The 24,294-nt window shown below is 44.1% G+C and overlaps 2 protein-coding genes across 2 annotated transcripts in view; one reads left to right on the forward strand and one right to left on the reverse strand.

The window, feature by feature from the left end:
* rarga (retinoic acid receptor gamma a) overlaps nucleotides 1–4,688 on the reverse strand; it is a 37,598-nt gene extending 32,910 nt beyond the window's left edge. The window contains exon 1 of the mRNA XM_070967830.1: nucleotides 4,550–4,688. The gene's annotated coding sequence lies outside the window, so the exon portion shown is untranslated. The remainder of the gene's footprint in view (nucleotides 1–4,549) is intronic.
* A 6,953-nt stretch (nucleotides 4,689–11,641) lies between these two features.
* nr1d4a (nuclear receptor subfamily 1, group D, member 4a) lies at nucleotides 11,642–24,190 on the forward strand. Its single transcript, XM_070967829.1, has 8 exons — nucleotides 11,642–12,240; nucleotides 18,294–18,599; nucleotides 18,691–18,779; nucleotides 18,893–19,037; nucleotides 21,307–21,872; nucleotides 21,974–22,159; nucleotides 22,300–22,510; nucleotides 22,634–24,190. The coding sequence occupies exons 1-8, from the start codon at nucleotides 12,225–12,227 to the stop codon at nucleotides 22,828–22,830; spliced, it is 1,716 nt and encodes a 571-aa protein (XP_070823930.1). The 5' UTR covers nucleotides 11,642–12,224; the 3' UTR covers nucleotides 22,831–24,190.
* Nucleotides 24,191–24,294: the final 104 nt, after the last annotated feature.

The following is a 24,294-nucleotide window of genomic DNA, read 5'->3' on the forward strand; positions in this document are numbered from 1 at the left end:
ACACAGGAGGCAGCAGGCGGCCAGGCAGGCGAGGAGCACCAGGGCCAGCTATGGGTGGGTTCACGGCTGCTGCTGGGACTTTCCATCATTCCCGAAGAGGTGCACTGTAGCAGTTTAAATTTACTTTGGTTGTTTCTGTAAATAGTAGAGTGTCAGACCTCACAGTAGTTCATCACGCTAAAGCAGACTCATTGGTTACACTTGAGATAATCCGCTGATTTTATCGGGACAGAATGCCATGTAAAAATGAAATGAAATCAATCAAGCTGACAATTTGGAGACGGCGCTACAAGACAAGGCACGCTTACAGAGAATGAGATTCTCTTGTTTGCTGAAGAGTTTGGATTTCAGCAAGAAGATGGAACAGAACAGAGGATCGAGTGAGGGTAGAAAAGACAGAGAGCGAGAGAGAGAGAGAGAACAGTTCCCACAGATTGAATGTCTGTCAAACAAAGGGTATCAAATCCTCTGTGAGCAAAACAACAATTGTGCCTTAACCGTTGTGACGGAGCGAGGCCCCTCAGGCTCTAAGAACTGCACTCAAACATAACAAATAAATCACGGCATCTCAGGAAGCTCTGCACCGCACAACCAAGAAAGGCAGTGGGTTGTTTTAGTCAGCACAAGAAACCACAGGTGATTACTCGGCATATATAAGCAGGATTCTGGGTGCCATGGCTGCCACGGGTTGTTAACCGGAGGACCTTTCTTACTACAGTAAGAAAACACAAGAAATTCACATTACTGTGTGCACTGAGTTATAACTGTACAGTGCGGGTTTGTCTTTGTGGATATTTACCTTTGAAGTCAAATCTTGACAACTCCCCTACTGTTTGCCTCACTTTTCTGAGATGGAGCGAGTTCACACGTGTTTCTTTGGGTTTTGAGAAGAAGGCCACAACATGCAATTTTAAGACATTTTCTGCCAGGTAGACTAAAAATATGTGTCAATCAGAGCAGACAGAGCAGCAAGTCAAAACCTCTGCTGGAGGGACTGAATTGGAAATTCACAGCCCGACATAAATGAACCGTACCGTGTATCCTGGTAGGGAAGGCTTGGCAGAATCACTGAGTCCTCACGCTCTTTTTCCATCTCTGACTTGCCCACTCCTGTTCATTTTGTGACAGAAATCTGTGCATGTCTTCCAGGCACCATCCTCCCAATTTCAACATCACAGAGTGATTTATGTTCAGTCACTTTGTAAAGGAAATGACTTGAAGCAGAGAGGGTTATGTTTAAGATTTGGGTCGTGGGTGAAGTCATATTACCACAGCAGTTAAACAATGATTTCACAGTCCGTGTGTCCTGAGTTGACAGACTGGCTTTTCCAACCACTCAGCGCAAAATTAACGTTTAGTGTCGTCTTCACTGCTCCAAATATATCAACTGGTGGACTCCAAACTGTCACGAATGTAAATGTCCATATTGAAAGAGGATCATGAGAGCGTTATCTGATCTTGTTGCTGGCGTCGGCAGTATTTTGGCTGTCCAAACAAGATCTTCATCACTATTATCTGACGCAAAGCTGACAGCTCTCAGTCTTTCAACAAGTGGCTGGCTAATGGCTCTGAGAGGGACACCTAGTGACAGACGGTCCAGTGCCTCCAAACAAACCCGCATTCCACCGCCGCAAACTTGTTTGACATCTGCCTGCTCTTGGCATCACACAAACGCGTATTTGCCTACAGCAACAATGCAGAGCAACACCTCTGTGTAATCATTTGTCACTTGAAGAGGTATTATTTTTCTTGACTGCCACTGGGGAGTGTCGTTACGCAAGCCTCATTTCTGTATCTATAAATTACAGAACATTAATTGCCAAATATTTCTTTTAGGTCTCTCTTTCTCTTCTTTGTTTAAACGTAATGTCACAAAACAGGCTGTGTTGACTTGCAGTGGTGGAGAGAAGCATGGAAAGAGTGAGCACTCACAATGAGACATAAAACACTTTGTGACATGATGAAGTCATCCTGACAGCTTGCTGTTTTCCATGATGTGGTAGAGCTCTTTGCTCAACATGGAGACTCCAGCAGTGGGTCCAGCAAAACAAGAAAACACACCACATCAGGAAAAGGCAAAGGCAGATGATGGCAAGACATTTGGGAGAAATAAACAGAGAGCCAGAGAGACAGGAAATAAAGCAAGAGAAGAAAGTTCCAGGATGGCCACTCCTCTGGATTTGAAAGTTCAAGTTGGTACCACTCATACGTCTTTTTGTGTAATTACTGAGAGAGGATTCACGCAGGCGGCAATGAAGGTGTTTCCCTCCTTCACTGTGGAGAGAAAACAATCCTTTCTCTGTATAAAGAGATGCATAATGGATGGGTTTCACCACCGCTGCTTTTAGCCTCGGGAGTCAAAGGAACCAAACGCACACATGCAAGCACAGCACGCAACACAACACACATCCACACAAGCTGAACTTTGTGCCAAAAGATCTTTTAATGAGGGCTTGGAGGCAGCATGAAAAATGTAAATCCTCACAATCAGAGACGGACACCTGCAAAAATAGACATAGGAAATGGTGTCCAGATAGTTTCCTTGTTAATTATAGTGCTGTAGCAGAGAGCCCCTCGATTCCCCTAAAACCACCTGTCTAACCCCTCCCTGCTGCTTGGCCTTAATTGCTATAGAAATTCCAGAAAAAGACAGGTATCAACAACTCCCAGATTTACTGCTCTAAGTCATGTCACAAAGAAGGACTGTTAGCAGATTTTGCAATACATAAGCTTTAACAGGTCAACTATTGTTTCAGCAGTTCCCACAAAACCTCAGATTTATCCTTACCTGAAAAGTATGATCACATAACACACCAGCTTTTGTAATTTTGCATGAATCAGTGCCAACGTATACTTGTTGGTACGGTTTTCGGCGCTTTTGAAGTCGATTCTAACGAATAAAATAGCAATTATTCGCTTGACATTTTTATGATGTTTAACCTTTGCTTCCATACTAGGCAAATTTAAGGTGCATATGGCGCAAAAACAAGTAAATTTTTTCAATTTTGTGCTTCTGTTCCAAAGTAGTGCGTTCCATGGACATGCAGTACATTTTAGCAGCAAAGTATTGCTGATCTGCACTGATAGATGACACTGTGAGCATTGACTAAAGAATTTTAACAATGGTCTGTAACTTGAGGTGTAAATATTTACAACCACCAAAATGGAAGGATGTTTCTGTTGAGGCTGATAAAGCTAAAATACTTGTGAGCACAGGTACAGGGATCATGAGTAAGGAGACATTTGGAGCATAAACACAAATAATAATAATAGATTCTGAACTGTCACCTAGCGAAAGCAAAATGCTGTGACTGAACACCATGAAGGTAAAGCTGCTCTGTATGTACGGCCTGTCCTCAGAAAAGACCCATGGGTGGTGCTCTGGAGGAGGAGAGCTCAGTGATATCACTCTGCCTCAGAGATGAGCTCTGCTTCTTCCACTCCAGATGTCACCGATTCAAACTGATAGACCAGATGACAGCGGAGGGCGACACGGATATCAGTGGCCTTCACGCAGGCATCTCTCACTCGACCGTGTGGGTGTTTTTTCGATTCACTTCAATTAAACTGTCCCTCACACTTATGTCAGGTCCACCGGGGGATATAAGCAGTGGACAGCAGGTGCAAAACCAAAGCGGTCCAGCTGCAGCAGTTTACCTGCTGACCAATCACTGCTGGAGCAATAAAACAAAGCACTGTGGAAAGCTACACTCTGACATCAGGTCCCTGATCTTCGTCTGACATCCAAATCACACATCACTAAACGCACTGTGTTACACATGGCTGTAACAAGTGGAACCTGTTAACCTAGCACATGTGCCAGCATTAATAAATAATCTTCACTGACATGCTGCTAACTACAGGAACACAATGAATAAACATCCATGTAAACTAAGACCGGAGTTTCAGACACAACTCACGCTACGGGAATTAGCCTTAGCTGTTAAAAAAGGTGGAAAACAATGCTTCTCTTTTCCAAGTGCTCATATGCTGGTTATAAAAAAAGAAACAGGTCAAGGACTGGTGACTCCTCCGGTGAATACACATTCATACACATCAAACACATGCAAGCGTGTACACACTAACACACACACATATGCTAATAATAAAGAGCTCCACAGGCACTGGGTAACACTTGAAACACTCACTAATAAGCACATATGCACACACAGGCTGATGCAGGCACACACACACATGCTCAAGTATGTTTTCTTATAAACTCAGTGTCACTCTCACATTGATAAAGCAGAGAGAAACAAACATAGTAAAATACTGCATACAAACAAACGTGTGTTAGGACAGTTTCGTGTTTACACATGAAAATCTGGCCAGATTTCTGGAAAACAGTGATTAATTGTCTCAAAGCCTCTCAAGTGTTTTGCACACTCAGTCTCTGTCTTCAATTAAAACTGTCGACCCGTCCCCCAAAAAAATGCAGTCTCTCTCTCCCTCTCTCTCTCTCTCTGTTAACAGAGCGAGGATGAGAAAAAGCAGGACAAACCCTGACTAAAGTTACTGATTCAAAACTTTTTAGGTACAGATTACTCACCGGCTCGAGCGCTGGGGAGGCAGACGGACAGATGAAGGAGCTGACGGAACAGTCTGATGAGCAGAGCTAGCCAGGGAAAAGGAGAAAAGATGTGTGTACGTTCATCAGAGTCCTTCTGACAGCAAAGACAGAGCAGCAGTGAGCCTCTCTCTCTCTCCCTCGCTCCCCCTCTTCCACTCTCTCCTCCTCCTCCTCCTCCTCCTCTCTCAGTCTCTACCTCTTAAAAATCACTCTTTCACTCCGCAAACACAGGCGCACACTCACTCTCTCACTCACTAAGAAATAATTATACTCTCTGATTCATAAAGCCTTCCTCTGTCACGTGACCCAACACTTCAAATATACAGCACATTTTTTCACAAGCCACAAAATGCCTGGAGGGAAGAAAAAGGCCCAGAGAGCTTAAGTTTCTGTTTTTAATTCCCTCTCCCTTCTTTGTCTCTCGGGTGAATTCTTTTTCTCTACTTCATCTTCTTGGCTCTAAACGGTCAGTTTACCTACAAGCTGTTTGCGCACGTGGAAAGGCAGCGCCGTGTCGTGATCTTAGATCAGTCATGTTTAATCAATAAATTCACAGTTTAATAGGAGAGGATGTCTGAGTATCCTGAACAACACGGATTATGATGTTTTGATTTAGCACAGATGCTGTTTTAATGGCAAGCAAATAGGTTTTTTCTTCCAAGAAAGTCTACGTGGTTTCACCTACTTGTTCATTCCCGGTGTGAATTTATGGAGTAATCATACTGGACTTTTGCCCTACCTGTCTGCTCAGCAGGCATGTGCTGTTTTTGAGTGGCTCACTGTGCTTTACAGTTTGTTATGTTTCTGTGACAATCTTCCCAGATCACTGACAATAAATCACTACTATTAAAGACATTCATGATGCTACTAATACTCATAGAACTTAATATTAAAGACTAAAGCAAGTATGAGGACCCTTGTGAAACTAATTAAGGAAGATTTGGACACAAAGAAAAAAGATAGAATATCTAAAACAGTGTCACTGAAGATAAATGAAAACCAGAATTTGGCATTCAAAGCAGGAATCTAACATTTTTTAGAATACACAACATCTGTCAACATCCTGCCAAACATTATGCAGTTACGAATATTTTTAAATCGAGATAAACCCTGCAGATTTCTGTTCCTAAAATGAAACTAGCGGTGGCACATCAGCTGCAGGGAAGTCCCATGTGAGATGGCAGAACTGTGCAGCGGCAGCAGCAACAGACTTGGGTGTGCCCCCAAACGTGCCCCTCTCTCCATATGAGATCATATGTTTCAGATCTGTGTTTATGTGTTTGTGGTTCTGGGCGTGTGCCCTGTTTTTCTGAATGTAATGTTTCTCAAGTTGTTTTGGTTATGAGGAGCACCTCAAACCTCAGACCAGGGAGGAGAAGGCACACCTCAACTGGCACCTCAACGGACACTTTTACCTCTGCAGAGAGGCAAAGATAAACTACACTTTCTAAAAAAAAAACAAAAACAAAAAAAAACTATGTAAATACATGCATGCAAGCTTTAACACTCAAAGAAGAAATCTAATGAATGTCTAAACCAAGTAGGTGCAGGAAGCATTAAAAAAAAACTTACACAAGCACTACCTATTCTGAAACTTAATCAAAAATGATGCCCTTCAGGCATATCGGCCATGCTTCACTTCACATTCTCTAAAAACTCACAGTCTGAAGCAGAGAAGCCAACCCATGCAGCGTGGTCGTCCAAGATACTTGTACATTTAAGACCTGCTATAACTGTTGCTTATTTTGTTTGTAAATTACAGTAACTGGCCTGATGCAGGCAGAGATGTTATCCCCAAACACACTGACCCCAATATGTTTCCAGGATAAAGTCAAGCCATCACGATAAGAAAAACTCTTGTACCCAGCCTTGCTCTCGTTATTCTTATGTGCTTCTGACCTTTACAGTCACATATGGTCTACAGACGCCAGCTGAAAAGTTCCTTCATACATTTCGATGTGGATTTGCTTGTACATAATCAGGGTGAATGAATGGATAAGCAGTGAGAGGCGCTGTTGCCTTTTTGCAGAAACCTTATATTCAGGAAGCGCAGATCTAAGCCATACTGCGAAAAGCGCTTCAAGCTGATCCTTATCTCGTTTACATTTGATTTATGTGTTGCTTATGAGGCCACTAAGGCTAATAGAAATCCCTCGACTGTTTGCATAGCAGTACTAAATCAGCAATTGTGTAAAATGAAACAAGAAGGTAAATACAGCCATAGGACGCTGCAAAAACTAACTCCATATTAGCATTAGTGTGACATGACCTGTAAAGTGTGAGTTTAAAGTCAGTGTGATGTCATCAGGCTGACTGCGACCATGCACTTGTGTCAGAATGTGCAGTCAAGTGCATGGTGATGGTCACGCGTGTGTGTCAGTGCACGGGGCATGCTGTGCTCCTTATTAAATTATGACAGTGAGCTTGAGCAGGGGGTGAGCGTGCGTGCTTGTGCGCACTCTCGGAGCATGCACGTCTGCACTTGTGAATATGTGTGAGTGCGCTTGTGCCTGTGTGCATGGATGAGTATGCGTAGGCAGTAGCAGCGAGAGGGTCAGAGGTTACTAGTGTTTGTGTTTCAGTGTCAGTGAAGTGTGCTCCTGGCAGAGATTTATGATCATTGTGTCTGGGAGGCTGCAGAGTGGGGGATAATGAAGATAGATCAGGGTGCTATCTCTCTCTCAGGGCACCACTGGAAACATGGCCTGTGGCCCCCTCCGTTCTCGAATCATTAACTTCAGCCTGTGACATCATAATGCACTGCCCTGACATCAATCCTAACACAGTATGCTCTGACAAAAAGTCGAACGCAGAGAAGCCATTCCTCACAGGAAGCCATCCGGCAAACACAGGCATTGTTCAGCACCAAGATTTGCAGCTTTTCTGGGTGTGTTTATGAAGATATGAAATATTCATGGAAACACCATACTCAGTCGTGTGTTTCCACTTTGGATTCAACGTATTTGCATTCACGGAGCTGTGGAGTAAGGGGCCTAGGGCTCGCTGGCAGAGGAAAGGCAGCAAAGGCAGAAAGGAAGGAGGAAAGGGGGGATGATGGAGGGAGCAAGAGAGGGAGGAAGTGAGGTTAGAGGGGTTAAAGAGAGATGGGGAGAGGGGGAGGAAGGTAGGGTTGGAAGGCGAGAGGGCCAGTGGTACAGGGAATGTGAGAGAAAGGGGTGTGAAACAGAAAGGGGGAGGGAAGGAAAACTGGATGGTGAGATGGAGAGAGGGACAGATTGCAGAGGGAGGGATAGGAGCATGGGGGTTGATGGGATTGGTGGTGGGGAGGTGAGAAGGGGCGCGAGGAGCTGGTGCCTGTGGCGGCAGGTTTTAATCAGAAACAAGATGCCTGTAATGAGATCACTATTTCCCCACATTCAGATTGATGTCATGTTAAGTTTGGTGCCACACTGAGACAGACAGGGGACGCAGAGCGAACGCACACACACCCCACTCAAGAGTCAGAAACACATTCATGCACACACACTCCCATACACAACACACAAATATACACTTGCTTGCACTTTTTTGGTTACAGACTTAAACGCACATCCTGTGAAATGAAGGAGCTCATTCATCCAGCCTGGCAAAGTGCGCTCATTTAGAGTCCAACCGCCTTGAAGTGAAAACATACACAGAGGAATACTACTCGCAGGAAAATGAGTTACTCATGGCAAAGGAGAAATGTATGTGTTAGGGACCGAAGGGCATTTACCGCTATGTGCTCCTCTAACAAAAACAAATGAGCACAAAGCTTGGAACAGAGAGAGAGGGAGCCAAACGCTTTTTTACTGCAGCAGAAACGAAGGGAAGCAGAAAGGGGGAGCGCGAGGGAAAGAGAAAATAAAAAGAGGAGTGTGCGCTTTCTGTGCATATTTTGGGGTGCATTCAGAGGCTGTCGAGACGGCTACCAGCGTGTGTGCCAACACATGAGCGCTCTGCCTATTCCCCAACATGTGTGTCCAATGAAAGGTGAACGGCTCTCCTGTCTATACTTTTCTCAAAAATCAGCCATGATGTCACCATGAACCCATCTTGAACCCACCTCTGTCAAAAAGCATTACTCCAGCCCTCCCTCTCTCTGCCTCATTTTCTGTTCCACCTCTCCCTCCTTCACGCTCCACTCCTGCCTCTCGAATTCTTCACTGAGCTCCCATTCTTTCCCTCTCCTTCTTTTTCATATTTCCGTATTCTTCAACATTTCCCCTCTCCTGTCCATGTCTCTTTCTCTCTGCCTCCTCTCTCACTTAAGCACACAAACTTTTTTTTTTTTTGGCAAGCGTGGTCTAATTGAATCACCAAAAAGCACAGTTTGTTTGCCAAAAATGCCAGGATGTTCTGATTATCATAAACTTTGTTTAAGCTGTGGTTTTGACAAAGAAAATGCTCCGAGTGCATGAGGGGAAAGCCAAAAAAATAAAAGCAGAAAAAATGAGGAATAGGGGAGAATGCAAATGAAAGAGGGGAGAGGGAAAAGCGAGAGAACACTGGGGAAGAGAGGGGTGGTGGGGGCAGCGAGAAGGCAGCCAGAGAGCCACATATGGAAGTGATTCTGTAATTACTGCAAATCTGTGAGCTCAAAAGGAAAGGTCTTCTTTTCCATGCCTCCTTCCCTGCACATAAAACTGCCCTTGTGAGAAAGTTGGGCACTAAATACTGAGCAGGAAACATGAAAAAAACAAAGTTTTCATTTGCTTTTCGCTTCTTGGCATGAAGGGTTGGCACATTAATATGTATACGGTACATGTTAAGTATGCTGAGCTTAAATACACGTCTGCTTTTGCTACTTCTCTGCACAGATGAAGAAGAAAAAAAAATCTCTGCTGATCATGAGGCTTATTCCTCACAGTCTACTCCTGGAAAATTTTCTGCATTCTTTGCTCATTTGCTTTGCTTTCCTGAGCTTAATCAACCATCCTGGAAGCTAATCTAAAACAAACTGGGAGGCTCAGCCTTGGAATAAACTAAAGTCTCTCATCAACCACACACCTAACTGGCATCGTTCACATAGAGCACACAGTCAACATGGTGTGTGAGGGAGGGGGTGGTGAGGGGTGACAGACATACAGACAGAAAGACAGACGGAGATGAAGACAGTCTTTTAAGCCTCGGGCAAAGCAGTGCTTTGCAGGTGTGTATGTTGGCAGCGACTTCTGTTCTGCTCAATCCCCAAACAGTTTCAGCAGCCTGTAATTATCCCGTGCCCTGCCATAACGTGTTCTCATGATGAGTGCGTGAGTCTTACACACATATACAGTAAACACACCCGGATTGACGCAGCTTGAGCCACGTTTATTCTTAGACACATCCAATTAATCACGACAGGAGATGATTTATGTAAAGTACACAGTCCTACCTTCTTCGCCTAGAGTAGCGTCGGCTTCAAAAGCGAGCACATTCCCCCAGAAGTTTGAAACATAAATAGTTTATGACAAGCGCACGCACACCGAAGTTTGCTGTGAAGGAGACAAAGCAAAGTCATGAGCAGTCTTCAGGGGAAATCCTCTACATTACAGCGCAGCGGCTTGGAAAGATCGCGCCTTTTGGTCTTTCGCTTCAGAGATCATTTCAGTCATTTGTCAGATTACCTTCGTTTGTTGCCAATCCGTCACTGTGTCCCCGGCAGCTCAGGGGCGTTGATGAGAGCTACCGTGCGCGACCATTTCTGGCACTGTGCCTCCCCCTAGTGACGCCAGGGAGTACTGCAGCACACACCCTGTCAGTGAGGTACACGCAAATAATTACATGTAAACAAGCAAGACAAAATGCATGTAAATAAAATACTCAATTTGCTACTTTTTGCCTGTGAACGTGACTAAATTGAACATGAGAATTTTTTCATAAACGTCTTTATGGTGCGAGTAAGCTCAAGAAAGGGAACTGAAGGAATATTGATGAGTTAATGAGTCATTACACGCAGTGAAGATACAAGATGGATAGATAACAGAAAGGAAATGGAAATATGTTTATATAATAACATAAAGCTTTTTTAAAGCTTTGTAATACAACCATTACAGATTATCATGACCATTTCAGGTTTATTTTAATAAAATAAAAATATCTTTTTATTGTTTAAAACCTGATTTTTTAAAAGCAGTGATTTATCAGGGATATATACTTAGCTTACTGTTTAATCAGTCATTTCTGATGGCCTCAGACAATCATGTAGCTCGTAATGAATCATTACTTTAGTGAATGCGAACTGAAAACGACCATATTCTATGAAAAAGATTTTTCTGATTTGATTATTTTCAATTGATCATGATCATGATAGATAGATAGATAGATAGATAGATAGATAGATAGATAGATAGATAGATAGATAGATAGATAGATAGATAGATAGATAGATAGATAGATAGATAGATAGATAGATAGATAGATAGATAGATAGATTTGCATATGTACCAATACCACGTCTTGCCACTAAGGGGCGCTTTCCACAAGCTATGTATAGTTGGGCTTGCATGATCTGAGACATACCGCAGGCTACAGGACGTGCTGTTGATTGAATGTTATAGAACATGAACTACAGAACTTGTTGGTGCCGAAACACATTTTAAATTTAGGAACATAATGAAAAATGAAAATCTACTTTACCCTCAAGTTCACAAAGTAGGTCTAATTTTCTAATAGTCACAAACGTGCAGAAATAATCACATATAGGTTTTACATTTTTTCGGGAATGCAGTATTGTTGGATGTTGTTAATGTGTCCAGTTGTGCATCGACCGTTGCCTTTTGGCCCATGGGCTTTAAACTTGGCACTCGCTCCTTGTTTGGCATGTCAGTGTTTGGCATGTCTCTGTGTTTACCATCCGTTTGCAGAGCTGCCTGTCAGAGAACAAGCAGTCACGGTGAGCCACGCCTATTGTCCATGTGCTTCATCCTCCAATCTCTCCATCCCTCCGCACCACGCGCTCTGTATTTTGCATAAAATGTGTATCAGTAGGGCAGCGCTCTCCCCGGCACATGCAGAGCGCACATGTAGCGTGGCTTTACTGAACACATACCACGGTCGAATAAGCGCATCAAACTCCCCTTAGCTCCAGATCCCCGCCAATGAAAATGCACAAAAGCGTGAAGGAGAGAGAGGGAGAGAACGGACTCCGCGAGATACAAAGTGCGAGCCAAATCCCACACAAACAGACACAACACAAGCTGAGCGGGCGGAAAGGCGGTCACATTTCCTACTCACCTGCAAACGTGATTGATGTGGGTGTTTGTATTAGTGGGTGTGTACGTCATGCTTGACACACCGCTCATAGATACGCTGACTCCACTTTCTTGGAATTCATGAGAAACGTTTAATCTTCGCTCGTGCAACATCACGCGCGCTCGAGCCAAGGCGCGGTATCCAGAGCGCAGAAAGCATCCAGGTATCTTTGAGGGGACGAGCTTGTCTAACCACCTCCGTCAGATCAGAGCTGAGCATTGACAGAGACACCTGTCTACTGTTTACTGGGAAATCTTAACGCGCACTGGACACATTTCCATCACTGCTTCCCACTTTTGCGCTCCATGGAACAGGTGTTTTCCGCAAAGCTGTTTCTTGACTTTCTCACCTGTCTTCAAAAGACTTTTGTTCCAGTTTAGTGACAGTCACGGACGTCTATCCTCAAGTCTCTTGAAAGTCGTCGACATTAGCCAGAGAAATGGATAACAGCCCAGGTAAGATGAACTTCAACATTATTTTTGACATGCAGGAAACGCTCCATCATAATAGCAGTGGTGATTATAACGAGTCAGACTTGACTGACAGTCATTGTTTAGTTCATTCATTTTGCTACCAACAATCAATAGGGGACAACTATCTAGCTTTGTGACTCAACCTAAATCAAAAATAAAATTTTAAATGTAATGCATTTTTGACTAATATAACGCAAAATGGCATTTCTATTATTTATTCTCTGGCTGATTGTGTAAAACACTTAAAGCTCAAAATTTACGTACGCCTTACATGTGCATTATTGGCAATTTTGTGGGCAGCCTTAAGTGTGAGTTCTTATTACATGCATCAATAGATGCACGAAATCAAAATTTACATGCAAGTGTCCGACTGGGCTCAGTGATTTTGACGTGATTGTGACAAAAAAAAAAAAAAAAAAAAGATTATGCACGAGTTTGCTCTTAAGGCATGTAACCAACTCTACTTGTTTCTGAAGTTCATTAACAGTGCGACTTTACGCACGTCAGAAAGTTGCTGCGCTGCGTTCAAACGTCAACTCGCGACGCCTGGGCTGCAGCTCGACTGACAGAGACTCGCACCATATGGTTGTAGTGAGTGAAGCTGGTCGCTTCCTGTTCTCTCCATGAAAACAAACTCACGTGGCGCTGTCACTGAAATCATAATCTGTCAGTTAGAACTTAAACCGCGAGTTGTAACCTCAAGGGGGAAAACAAAGGAACTTTGGCGTAAAGGGCGTGTTTGTGTCTGTTATCAAGGGCATTGCTGAAGTGTCTGCATAAAAGTTGATAACTGCAGGACTTCCGTTAAGTGGTATTAGGCAGCGCTTTCTCGAGGTCATTCAAAGGTGCACATGCTCTCTGCTTCCCTCTCCTAATTGACGGTGAATCATTTACAGCAGCGACGGTCACGTTCCAGCACAGGTGATGGGCGCACCCTGTGCTCCCTCAACACGTTAGTCTACTCTAATCTGACGGCAGCACTAAACCGACTCACCGGGTTATGACTTTCTATTTATGTTGATAAACTAGGCCAGCGATTTTGCATTGAACAAGGGAGGCAGTTAAATGAGTAATCATAGAGAATAGCTGTAGTATTAGCGACAAGACAAAGATGAAGACTGCGTGCTGGCCTTGTCTGTTGGTGTTCTACTGATGTTTGGAAGCCGTTTGTGTGATTGAGGGCAATTTCAAGTCGTCATTTGTTTATATATTTTACAGTTGACACAATTGTCTGTATCATCTTTAAGTGACAGTTTACATTTAACTATGTTTTCTTGTACTCTTCCTTCCATTGATCTAAATGTAAGTGACCACCTTGCACTGGGTTTACTGACCTTTAATGTTTTAATAATGTTATTAGAATAGACATGACTTCATTTCACTCATGAGTTCAGTGTAGTGATGTAGACAAAGCCCATAAACATCATCATAACCTGGCAAAAAATATGGCTGCAATGGTGGGCTGCTTGCCTCATAAAGTCGAGCAAATAAATTTGTGTATGTGTGTGTATGTGTGAGGGGATTGACACAGAACCCCCATTTCACCTGCAGAGATGATTGGGTTGTGCGGTTGGGGGGGTTGCATGTAAATGCAGAATTCACCGAAAAGGTTATTGTAATAATTCATTAATATTATCACATGTCTTACATGCAAAACACAGTAGTCGCTGTATATCTGTACATCTTCATGATGCAAGTAACATACACTTTGGAATATGCAAATCAGTATTTTTATTAAACTTGTTCATCCTCATGTGAGGGGTTAACTGTGCTCTGATGTGGGAGTCAGCTGTGTTTGGACTTTCTTGACACCAATATTAATTTGCTGACTTGCATTATGGCTAGATTACATTCAGCTGTCAAATGATGCTCATATGATAAAAACAGACTGTCCCCACTGTTCACTGCACAGCTTCATGCACTCTATGCTCTGACTCACTATGCCGCCTATGGCACACCCCTGGTGGAGGGTTGCTGCATCACTCTGAAGCTGTTTAAAACAGTCAGAACAACTCAGGACTGTTCCTCACTATCAATAGCAGACCATAAAAAAAAGTTTTATGTGGTTGGCAAAAACATCCAGAAAATGAAACTGAACCACGTTAGTTTGAAGGCTGGTAAATGTAGGTGATAAAATCCACATCCATTTCAAATTACAAGTCAAAAAGTGTCCCCAAATTATATGGACACTATAATTAGAAAAAATAGCACACCAAAACCAGACATGCAGTGATGTGGTGGTGAGGTGTGGTTGTAAGCAAGCTTACATGTGCTGAGATAAATTCCCTCTCATCAGCCATGTTTCTATTGGAGGACAGTAACTCCGACAGCTCCCTGATTTCCTCCCAACCTCATCCTTTTTGAGGATATCCTTATAAAAAAAGGATGCTGAGGATCAAATAAGATTCTATTTCTCAACCTCGTAAATCACTCTCATCGTCCATGCTGACTGAAGGAGAAAGGGAAACGTCAAGGACATCAGCTTCAATTCTGACCTATTCTGACCCATTTTGAATAGGTTGTTAGAGCAAGTATGCAAAACTTCCCCAAAATAGAACCAGAATAGCTTGTTTGCTGGTGCACAGGGCAACTTAGGACATGAAAATATGAGTGTGTCTTTTTCAGGACATGCAATGCAGGGTGGGCTCAGTCTCTGAATGGATAAAACTGAGTGGTTCAACTGACCCATGTGACAACTGAACCTGCTCTATATTCAAAAGTATTATTGTCAAAATAGATTAAAAATGTATATTTATCATTCCATTCACCAGAGATGATTTATTATTATATAAGAATTTCATTATCATATGCATTTCTGTACCATATAAACTTGGGTCTGCACACACAGTGATACATCAAATAGACCCCCCTGTGGAGGTGCAGTGCTAGGCTGACAGCGCGGGCGGTGCTGCTGGTGGTGCACAGTCGGACCACCCCGCCACATAACATGCTGCTCTATTTAATTTGGCTCTTTAATTATAAGCCCCTGGCGGACTGTAGGAGCTCTGGCTCCTGGCTGGAGCGCAGCTTCATGTCTTCCCAGTGAAAGCTCCGTCAAAAGCCTCCTCACGTGGCTTCCCTTGCAAAGCCGCGTGCGACGCGTGAGACATAGCCAGGCCCTCCTCCCGCCTCTTCCCCGCTCTCACGGACGCTTCTGTGTTGATGCCGCCTGCGGTGAGGAAGAGCTTGGTCAGTGGGTCAGCGATTCCATGCATTAACTTTTCTCTCTCTCTCTCTTTCTCTCTCTCTCTTTCTCTCTCTCTCTCTCTCTCGTCACGTTTTCCCGCCTCATGCGCCTCTCGCTTGCAGTGAAAGGCTTTTTTTTTTTTTTTGCACTCGTTTGAATCACAGACCACGCAAGAAGCTGACTCGGTCTTGACTCTGCAACATCTGTCCCCAACTCATCCGCTCAGGGCGTGTTTGAGCTGGAACGTGACTCCGCTGTTAAACATACTGTAACATCTCCTCTCATCCGCTGCGCTTTCCAAACGACGCCGAATCAGATAGCGGATTACAAACACGGAGAGGAGGCATCTCTGTTTCTGATCAAACCGCACAGCTCTGAAACGGATGTTTTTCAATCCATGTTTGACAGGGTGCGCGTGCCAGACATGAAGTAACCACAAGTGTAAAACCCAGGATATTAGACTACAGATTTCTCATTTATAGCTATCCACCGTGATAATCTCATACATTTTCTCCTGATAATTGCATGAGTTAGTGTGTGATGCAGCATCAGTTTGGGAAGTGCTGGAGGCACAAAGACACAATTCTATCAAGTTCCTGTGATATTGACCTACTTACACAAACCGGAGATAATGAAGTCTGCAGCAAACACCCAAGTGCTGCTCACGGAGTGGCCATGTTCAGTGGCACACAATAACTATTCTTATTGGCCACAGCCTATATAATTTTCTATTGCAGGGTAATACACACTGCATTATTATAATAGAGCCAACCATCTGCCATGTTTATAAACTACACAAAAGGGCAAATAAACACTATGGTTGCCTCAACTGTTGGCTATCTGTGGCTGTCTCTCCTTGTCCTGCAGTTTAAGGTGAGCTAGCAACAGTAAGCGATGAAGGACAGGAGAGAAACAGGAAGTGGAGGAGCTCACGTTTCTCTGCCTGCCTCCAGTGCCAGGCAGATTAGTGCTTGCACGGGTGGGTTAAGTTTATGATGGTCTGTGAGGAAGGACACACATAAATTGAAATACATGAAAACATCTAAAATCCAGCCAAGATATGAGATATGAGAGCAATGATGCCTGATGTCACATAATTGATTGGCGGTTGGCAACTCAAACCTCCTGCAATGTTTGCATGAAAAATCTAGAATTTTGTGCCATGTTTTTTATCAACCACGCTGAGGACTTTGACCATACATGGCGATAATGCCATGATATGATCCTAACATAACAGTAATAGTATGAGAAATTTGTATTTTAGACGGAGCACAGTCTGCAGTGTATATATTTAAATTGTATTAACCCGCCCACTCTGAAGCTGGAGGCATGCAGGTGATAGTTTATTAGTATCCAGCCATCACTACTGGAAAGCAGGCTGTAAAACCAGTTGTTAATTGACAGTGTTTACAGCAGGGTGGCTCTAGGGGTCATTCATAAACACTTACTGTACATGTGAGCCTTCAGGTGGACATGCAATGTGTTTGGGTGGAAGGGGGGTTGGGCCACTGACTGCATGTAAGCTCTGGGAGAGGTGAGGCTCAGGCCTTCATCTGTTGAGTCTGTCTATGGCTCCGGCATGAGTCAACAAACCACCAACACGTGCTGGCTGAGGGATTATCAAAACATCTGAGCTAAAACAAATACCTTGTGCAGCAAAGGCCTACACAGCAACACAGGGACAGGCCCACTGCAAGGCTGAGTAGGTTAAAGAAGTGGATCATGGCATGCATTTTGGATGTCAGAAATTATTTGAATTTCTCCATTATACCCATATTTGTTCAGCCAATATTGAATATGCAACATAATTTGCATATAATTTGTCATTCTGGACGTGTCTCTGCAGGACTCTACTGTACACTGTGTGGTTAGTCCAACATTACAGGAGCCCAGTCCTTACAGTTGAGGTTTTTCCTTTGCAAAAACGTGACTCACAATTCTCCGACTGTTGGTGGCGCATGAACAGCAGAGCCTTGGTGCCACCTCACGCCCGGGGAGCTTCCCAGTCGTGTTTGTAAACACAGATCTGACTTCGGATTGTTGTATATTTCAACACGAGACTGCGGATTTGGTTCGGGCAGTAACCGTGTCAGGAGTCCATGCATGTGAGGCTGCGGTCAGGTGTCGTGCTGTTAGCTGGCGCTGGGCACCGTGCCAGGGGAGCGAGGCTATTATTGGAGCGGAGGAGGCAGCAGACCCCGCAGACACGTGAGGCCGTGTCTCAGCTCATCCACAACGCATGACTAGAAGTGAGAGAGAGAGTGAGAGAGAGAGAGGGAGGGGGGGCTGTTGCGAGGAAAACTTCAGAAACAACCGCTGCAAAAATAAATAAATAAATAAAACACAACACGTATTCTCTTTCGTACTGTATTAGCGCGACGCAGGAATTATTTACAAAAAGCAGCGTTTCTCTGGTGCCTCCAGTGGAAGGCTTCCTGCGTTGTTGCTGTGCTACCAGCAGTATTTTTAGCGCTCACTTATCCGCTTGAGCGCACCATTACGCATATTACACTCAGGATGAGGCAACGACGCAGCAAATTCTCAGAGCTGTTCTCTGCTGCCCAGAGGTCGTGCAACATTACATCACATCATAACCAAAGTTGTAGAGCAGCAGAACGATTTCGAAGGAAATATGGATGGCCAACTTAAGCTTATGATGCCATTTATAATTCATTTAAGTCAGTCAACAGCTTCCACTGGGTTACAAGTATGAGACACAAAAACAAATGCCACTTCTTATCAATATCTGAGTGACATGATATGCTTTAATTAAGAGCTTAGTCTTGAATCACATGACTACAAACTCTCAGCTCAGAGGTCTCATGCTCATTCCTTTCCTTGTCTGCAGGAGGTGGAGTCATCCTGTATGCAGGCTCCTCTGGCAGTTCCAGCCCCAGCCCTGGCAGCCCCTCCAGTGGGTACCAGACACAGTCACCATCTTCACACTCCCAGCCCTCATCTCCAGAGGAGGTTACCTTCACGGAGATTGGGGCATTGAAACAGAGGGCAGGTGGGTGCACCACCCCATCCTCCAAACTGGTGTTCCAGTTCCCAGAGGTCTACAGTGGCCCCACAGCAGCAGCCACTCCACAGCATACCTATGCACACCCCATTGCGGGAAAAAGGCCATGCGGATTCACGGGAACTTTCACAAGTTAGTGCTTCCTCACTGTCAATATGCATAAAGATTTCTGATACCTTGATCTAAGTTTTTGGAGCTTACCTGTCTCTTTATCCTTCCTCAGAGACAGGTGGAATGGTCTTGCTTTGCAAAGTCTGTGGGGACATTGCATCTGGTTTCCACTATGGAGTGCATGCGTGTGAGGGTTGCAAGGTAAGCCCCTGATCAGAAAAGTCAGGTCAATGATCATCAGTGTGGAATGAGTCCACAGTGGGTTGCTTTGGGTGCACCAGTTTCACGCAATTTTGTTCTGTTCGTTGTTTCAGGGTTTTTTCCGCCGCAGCATCCAGCAGAACATCAACTACAAGATGTGTGTGAAGAATGAGAACTGTCTGATCATGCGCATGAACCGCAACCGGTGCCAGCACTGCCGCTTCAAGAAATGCCTCTCTGTTGGCATGTCGAGAGATGGTGAGACATCCTGACACATTTTTATCGAGAGAGACCCTCGTGCAGTTCTGCCAGAATGCCACAGTGCTCTGATTAGCCAAAGCAGCAGGGAAATGGGCAGCCTGAAACAGGCACAGCACTGATATGTAGGTCTGTGTGAAAAATGTAATGCGGAAAGTCTTTTGAGGTCATCGTGCCAGTAGCTCAGTCACTCACTTTAACAGCAGACCTGTACCTGCTTTGCCCTTCTCCTGTGCCACTGCTCTGCCAAAGATTACCATCTGGCCTTGTATCACTCTCTTAAGTTTCCAAGTGTCTTTCTCCTGCCCTTTGCAGCATCCTCCCACAACACTGTTACCTCTGTGCTCTTGTTCAGTAGCCCCTCCCACTCCATGTACCCACCATGTTCCCTCAGCTCTCCTACATCTCCCCCTCAGACAATGATTTATGAGGAGAGGAGCCTTGAAGTCCCCGAAGCTATCTATCATCTAGAAAACTGCAGCAAACACAAGAATTATTTTAGGAAATTGGAACAGGGTCAACTTGATTACCTTGTGTATGCCCAAAGAACATCTTACTGCAATTAATGAGGGATAGGGCAACAATTAAGCAAGGGATGCAGAAAACAGCAAGTTGTTGTGACAAGAGTTATCAGGCGTGACGCTCACATCACCTAGTTTTAGCTCTGATAGCCGAACAGTGATTGATCATCCATCATCACAGATTAAGAAAACAGCTGGTCTGACCTAGAAAAACAATAGAGAATTGGGCATATAATGTACCCATACATCATGACCTACTTGGTGCAGTTTGCCTGTCTTCTTCCTCCCTGTATGGTTTCTGCTTATCTCCACCCTCCAGTACCCAGCATTTCCTAATCTAGTAAAGAGGTTAGTGTTATTTCTGCATGTGCTTGACACTTCTGGTGCACAGAGAAAATAGGGTGGCAAAATACGACTCAACAAGAGAACAAAGAGTCAGGTCAACCCTCTTAGAGGAGATTTTCGAAAGCGTCAAGGACCACAACCTAGAAACCCCTTTTTGCTCCGTTTCAACCATTACGAAAACAGGAAAACCGCATGCAACTGCCTGCAGCCCACAGTAAATAGTACACCCTGATTTCACACCAGGCAGCTGTGTAACTTTGGCTCTGCAATATAGGCAAATATTTAAGTCCGTTGGCATGATGGCACACTTTTCTTCCTCTAACCAGAGCATCATTTTTAGAGCAACAGCTCACTAGTCTGCTTTTGCTTCTTTTTAACCATGATGAAAGGGATTAATCTCATGCCACATTATTGGCCACATCCTCATCAAGGGATACTGCAGGCAACGAACAGATTACTGTTCATTTGGTAAACATAGAAATATCTGCTGTGCATATTAATAGCCCAAGTAAATCACCTCACTTGACCCAACAAAGTGTCATTATGTTTTTATGTAAATATATTTGATATATGGGAACAACAGAGCATTGCCTTAGAAATAGTGTTGCTGCTGTACAGATTTTCTAGTACACAAAAATCAGGAATCCTACACTTGCAAAAGTATTTTAAGTTGTACCAGTTCAACTTTTCTGCCTCATCAAACTCCACCTCACACATGCACATACACCTCCCACACACGCAGACACTCGCTCTCACTTTCCATGTATCACCGTCTGTCACGTCAGTCCTCTTCATGTTCTCACTACTCTCGCTCTCAACTCAGGTCTGCGCTTCAAGCACACCTCTCCCATCCTTCTCCCTCTCACCATCTCAGTGCCGGTGACATCACGCTCACGTTGCCCCACTGCCCTACTTACAAATGGAGAGAGGGAGCAGTAGAGGAAGGAGACAGGGGTGGATAGAGGAGAGGATGAGGCAGATGGTAGCAGGGGGTCTATAAATAGTCTCTCCAGCTGATGGTTACTGTGGGAAGGGGGATGGGGATACGGATGAAGAGAGGGAAGTTTTTATCTTATAACTTACATGATTCTCCTTGAAATCATTCCACACTTGCATAAGGAGATGCACTGGGTAGCCTTTTCACCATCCTTGGCTTTAGTTTATAGACAGCATGCTGTAAGATACTATAGCAGTCTTGTGTTTCCTTCATAACACCACTGCATAGATCAAGGCCTGTCGAGCTTTCATAAATTTGTTGCCCTGGTTGTCATCAGAGTGATTTTATCTTTCAGAGAGCATCCTGTCCCAGCAAAAATTAAACCTGAAAACCCGTCCAGCATAAAAGTCCATGTTGTCACAGTGACTGGAAACTGATCTGTCCTCACTGCTTGTGCCTTTCCTAGCTGTGCGTTTTGGGCGCATCCCTAAGAGAGAGAAGCAGCGTCTTCTGGATGAGATGCAGAGCTACATGAACAGCCTAAATGAGTCAGCTGCCATGGAAATGGATTCCTCTTCAGTGAGGGACACTCCCCCCAGCACAGAAGATGGCAACTCAAAAGAGGCCATTGGAGCCATCTCCAGAGCATACCGTGACATCTTCACCAGCAACAGCAGCCAGGAGAGAGTAGCCAAGAGGGCCAACATCACTACCACCATCAGCAACACAACTCCCTTTTCTCAGGATGCCAATTTTCCGCAAGTCTCCTCTCACCCCACCTCTGCCCACAGTTATCAGTCTTGCCCTGTTGCACCTGCCACTCTATGTCCAGTTGCCCCTAATGACAACCAACACACATTCCACAGTGTGGACAACAATCGCTATACCTACTTAGTATCAACTAATCAGAATCATGATCAGTCAGCACGTCAAAGGGCCAGCTCTGCCAACCATAACAGTTTTCACAATGCAGGGACGACCCAAAATCAGCCCTCCTGCCCATGGAAATTAGCTCCAGGAGCTAAAGTGCTGGTAAGTGCAGGCAGCATACTACATTATATCAAGACTCTCTTGCTACATCTTGTCTGACCAACAATTTCTGATTATTTCTATGCCTTTTGTCTTTCTCTAAGGCCTGTCCTCTCAATGCATGGCCTGTATCAGGGGCAGAGCGCACGAGTCAGGAGATATGGGAATCCTTTTCTCAGTGTTTCACTCCTGCTGTCAAGGAGGTGGTAGAGTTTGCCAAGGGCATCCCAGGATTTCAAGAGCTTAGCCAACAAGACCAGGTCATGCTGCTCAAATCAGGCACCTTCCAGGTAATGACACACATTTCTAATGATTTATTTTGCTTGTCGTAAATATAAAATATCTTCTTTGTGTGTTCAAACGTATTATTGGTGTGAAGAGTTTGTCTCAATTAGATTCTCTTGTTTTTCTCTGTTCTGTGTGTGTTTAGGTTTTGATGGTAAGGTTCTGCACCTTGTTCAATGCTGAGGAGCGAACAGTCACCTTCCTGAATGGCCAAACTTATCCCCTGTCCACCCTGCGCACCTTGGGCATGGGCTCTCTGCTGGACGCAATGTTTGAGTTCAGTGAGAAGTTGGGCTCTCTGGGGCTAGAGCCTGATGAAATGGCCCTCTTTATGGCTGTGGTGCTGGTCTCTGCAGGTGAGAGAGGGGCACTATTTAGTGCGGCAGCAGCATAGCAATGACACCTTGTTAATGAACCAGTAATTTACATAGTAACTGTGTCAGTCAAGCACTCACGCTGCTTTCCTCTTTCCTCCTCAGACCGTTCCGGCATCTCGGACATGCAGGCTGTGGAGCATCTACAGGAGGGTCTGATCCGTGCTCTACGGTCACTCATCACCCGCCGTCGCCCAGATGACAGTGCCCTCTTCCCCAAACTCCTCCTGCGCCTGCCGGACCTTCGCACCCTCAACAACCTGCACTCCGACAAACTGTTGGCCTTTCGCATCGACCCTTGATCAGACTGCTTCTTCATCAAGCACAGAAACAGAAACTGTTATACACAAGAATATACAATACAGCACACACACACACACACACACACACACACACACACACACACACACACACACACACACACACAGATATTATCTTCCAAGGGCAGGACCTCCTTGAAAATTGAGGACCAAGGAATTGTGCAATCTGAGGAGTGTTTTTCAAACAGATAAATGAGGGCAGTAGCAAACATATTTTTGATTCGTTATTGATCTTCATGCAATGTTTTGAAACAAATAAACATACACATATAAACTCATGTATACATATAAACCACAACACCTCTTCAGAGACATTGATCCAATACAACAATTATCATGTAGAGTTACTATTACCCTTTTGGACAAATCATCTCTGCACTTGCTCATTATATCCAGTGTACTTAAGAATAAAAGCCAGTTCACTTCTGTTTATTCCTTAACTCATACAGTATCAAAAGGCCATCACTAAGCAGCACCTACTGTAAAAGACAGGTATCGTAGCTCCAAGCCGTTATTACTTAGGGACCATTAGTGATGATTGACTATGTGTCAGTTCGTGTTTAAGAGAAAGGGAACCTGTACATAATACATAGCAAAAATCTGAAATGTTAAGGTAATTGTGTTTCACTGTTTCACACATGCCATCTGCATTAGTACTGCAATGAGACCACTATTTTAACGTGTCACTTGTACACAATAGGATGCATTCTATCTCTTACTATACTTTTAACTGATCTTCCAGAAAACATTTGGCAGACCTTGGATTTAAATATGCCAACTTCATAGGTCAATGGCATTTTATAGAATTTCACAAAAACGTGTCTGTATCACTATATTGTATCACATCTGGACTGGATGGAGACACTCCATGCATGTTGGGTTTTGTAGTTCCTTTGTTTATTTCTGTTGCTGTAAATATTATGTTACCCCAATGTCTATGTATCAATGACTGAACTGATATGATGGATCGGACAGCTGAGTTCGGTGTAAAGAAGAATGTAGTGACCTTCCTATACTAGGTGGGGCTTTGGCTATGCCAAGGGGGCTTTGCACAGGAAAATATTTAGTAGGGATTCTCAGATGGTTTAGACCCACTTCCTGCTGTCAGATGATGTAACCAACCAGCATAATCCCTAAAATCACCAGCACTCACTCCACATGCACCCTTCCTCTGCCCCTGATGTTTGTCATACAAACACAAATGATATTATTGGGTGAGAGATCGTATTTGATTGGTCCTCTCACTGTTTGCTTGTTTGATTATGGCTGATTGAGGACATCTTGTACATTTTGTAAATCTTTATTCCTAAATAGAAATGATATAAACTTCGAATTATCTATGACTCTGCTTGCGTGTCCTTCTTTTCTGTCCATTCTGGCAAAATGCAGTTAGGAAGATGTGCTGAGCAGTTAGATCAGTATGCATCTCAGATACAAGCAATGCGA

This window comes from Chaetodon trifascialis, chromosome 8, assembly GCF_039877785.1.
Source record: "Chaetodon trifascialis isolate fChaTrf1 chromosome 8, fChaTrf1.hap1, whole genome shotgun sequence".
Classification (NCBI taxonomy): Eukaryota; Metazoa; Chordata; class Actinopteri; order Chaetodontiformes; family Chaetodontidae; genus Chaetodon; species Chaetodon trifascialis.